Raw genomic sequence first — 2,044 nt, 5'->3', positions numbered from 1 at the left:
CTCTGTATATATATATATATATATATATATATATATATATATATATATATATATATATATATATATGCACACACACATACCTCATCTACGAGTAGTAATGTCATCGGCCTTTTAACATTGCTGTTGAATCTTTTTTCTAGTGCATTATATGCTTGTTCCCATGTTAAAGTTTCTCCAGATAACCGTTTTAGAATTTGTACATATGCTTGTCTAGGCTCGGATAATCTCATACCGTTAATCTCAACAAAGTCAAATTGATCTAATTTATGCTTTTCTACTGAATGTTTCAAGCATTTTACAACTTCGTTCACTGTGGCAGTTTTACCTGTACCTGGGACACCGCTTACATAAATACATCTGTAATAATATTCATATAGTTATGTATATAAAAATAATAGTTAATCAATGGGTATTTATTAAGCTTACCCTCCTCTATTGTCCATTAATTTGCCTTCTAAAAACGTATAAATATCGTTAAACTCCTCCTCCCTGCAAGGCAAGGATTTCGGGATTACACTAACATGTAATCTTGATCTGGCCCTTTGTAATGGTGTAATTGGTTTAGCTAAGACTCCAATTCTTATTTTCATAGATGGTGTTAAAGCACTATGCTTCAGTGATGTGCGAGATTTTGGAGTATTTGGATCATTTTGTATTATTGTTGATTCATCAATGTTCTTGGCATTCTTCTTTCTTTGTTTGACTGTAATGGACATATCTTTGGTACTTTTGCATATAACAGACACTTCGTCGATTTTTTCTTTATCTTCAGTTTCATGTACTGTGAGTTTACATTTATTAGAAATATTTAAGATTCTTCTACCCTGATTCTTTGTTTGTCTTTTAGGAGTGTGATCCAGTGCACTATGTTGTATTGCAGATAGCCTCCTTTTAGGGGTATCTGATGTATCTGATGAATCATATTCCATTTTGAATAATCGCTTTTTAGGAGTTCTATGAAGTGAAGTACATTCTGCTGTAATTATCTTGGAATTTATTGCAGTTTTTTCATTAAGTAGTACTTTGCTTATATTATCTTTTTTAGATATTACATCTGTGGATATATGTTTTGACGACCTGGTTCTAATCCTAGGTAGAGCATCATCATCATCATTGTTTTCTACGGAAGTAGCACAATGCTGTTTGTTACTTTTTGACTTTGTGTTTGACCTAGTAGATCTTTTATTTGAAGTAAACGAAATACAAATACAATCTGTGTCAGAATCATTATCCTTGCAATCGTTATATTTAATTTCATGTACTTTATTTACTTTTTCTCTGTCATTATTAACAGACGAAAATGATTCTTTTGTTTTGTAATTAATTTGTTCTTTTCGTAAAGTATGTTTTTCTTTATTAGGAGAAGAACAATCATAATCAGAGTATTTTTTAGGTAATTTTACAATTCTTACACCTTTATGTGGCATTTGATTTTCATCTTGTAATCTTTTCAAATGTTTTACATTTCTTGTTGATCTTCTTGGTCTTTCATTATCTGAATCACTATCTATTTTGTAACTGCTTTGCTCAGTAGACCTTCTCAATCTGAGTCTTAAGGAGACTTGTTCTTTTTGTAATGCATTTTTCCGTAATAAGAGACTTTTGTTGTTATCAAATATTGTGTCAGAAACTGAGGTATCTGAACTATCTCTTTTTATATCTTTTCTTGGTGTGTAGCATTCAGTAGACTCTTCTACATCTGTGTCTGAATTAGTTTCAAGTAACATAGATACATCTTTTTCTGTGCATTTCTTTAATCTTGCCATTGTATTATTTGTATTTTAATCTATAAACACAATAACAATTATTAAATATCTAATTTCATTGAAAAGTGTTTAGTTCCGGCTTTACCGCCGTGAATAGACATGTTCAAACTTGTTCGGATATGATCTAAAATTTTTTGGATACAATCCTCGAAATTATTTTTCAGGGAATATTAATTCATCTTTAACTATTAGAATAGTGTTAAGGAAAAATCATAGGATTACTTTGAATCAAAATTGAGAGAGAGAGAGAGAGAGAGAGAGAGAGAGAGAGAGAGAGA

The 2,044-nt window shown here is 30.6% G+C and overlaps 1 protein-coding gene across 1 annotated transcript in view; it reads right to left on the bottom strand.

Moving 5' to 3' along the window:
• LOC116849432 (origin recognition complex subunit 1) overlaps positions 1–2,044 on the bottom strand; it is an 11,309-nt gene that overhangs the window by 8,590 nt on the left and 675 nt on the right. Inside the window, exons 2-3 of the mRNA XM_032826572.1 lie at positions 427–1,786; positions 81–357 (exon numbers count right to left, since the gene is read on the bottom strand). Coding sequence (XP_032682463.1) covers positions 81–357; positions 427–1,766 — 1,617 coding nt within the window. The 5' untranslated portion in view covers positions 1,767–1,786. The remainder of the gene's footprint in view (positions 1–80; positions 358–426; positions 1,787–2,044) is intronic.

This window comes from Odontomachus brunneus, unplaced genomic scaffold (genome assembly GCF_010583005.1).
Source record: "Odontomachus brunneus isolate Ranch 3 - 2012 unplaced genomic scaffold, Obru_v1 Obru_scaffold_116, whole genome shotgun sequence".
NCBI classification, from domain to species: Eukaryota; Metazoa; Arthropoda; class Insecta; order Hymenoptera; family Formicidae; genus Odontomachus; species Odontomachus brunneus.
The sequence above is the reverse complement of the archived record's forward strand: the minus strand, read 5'-3'. Positions and strand labels throughout refer to the sequence as shown.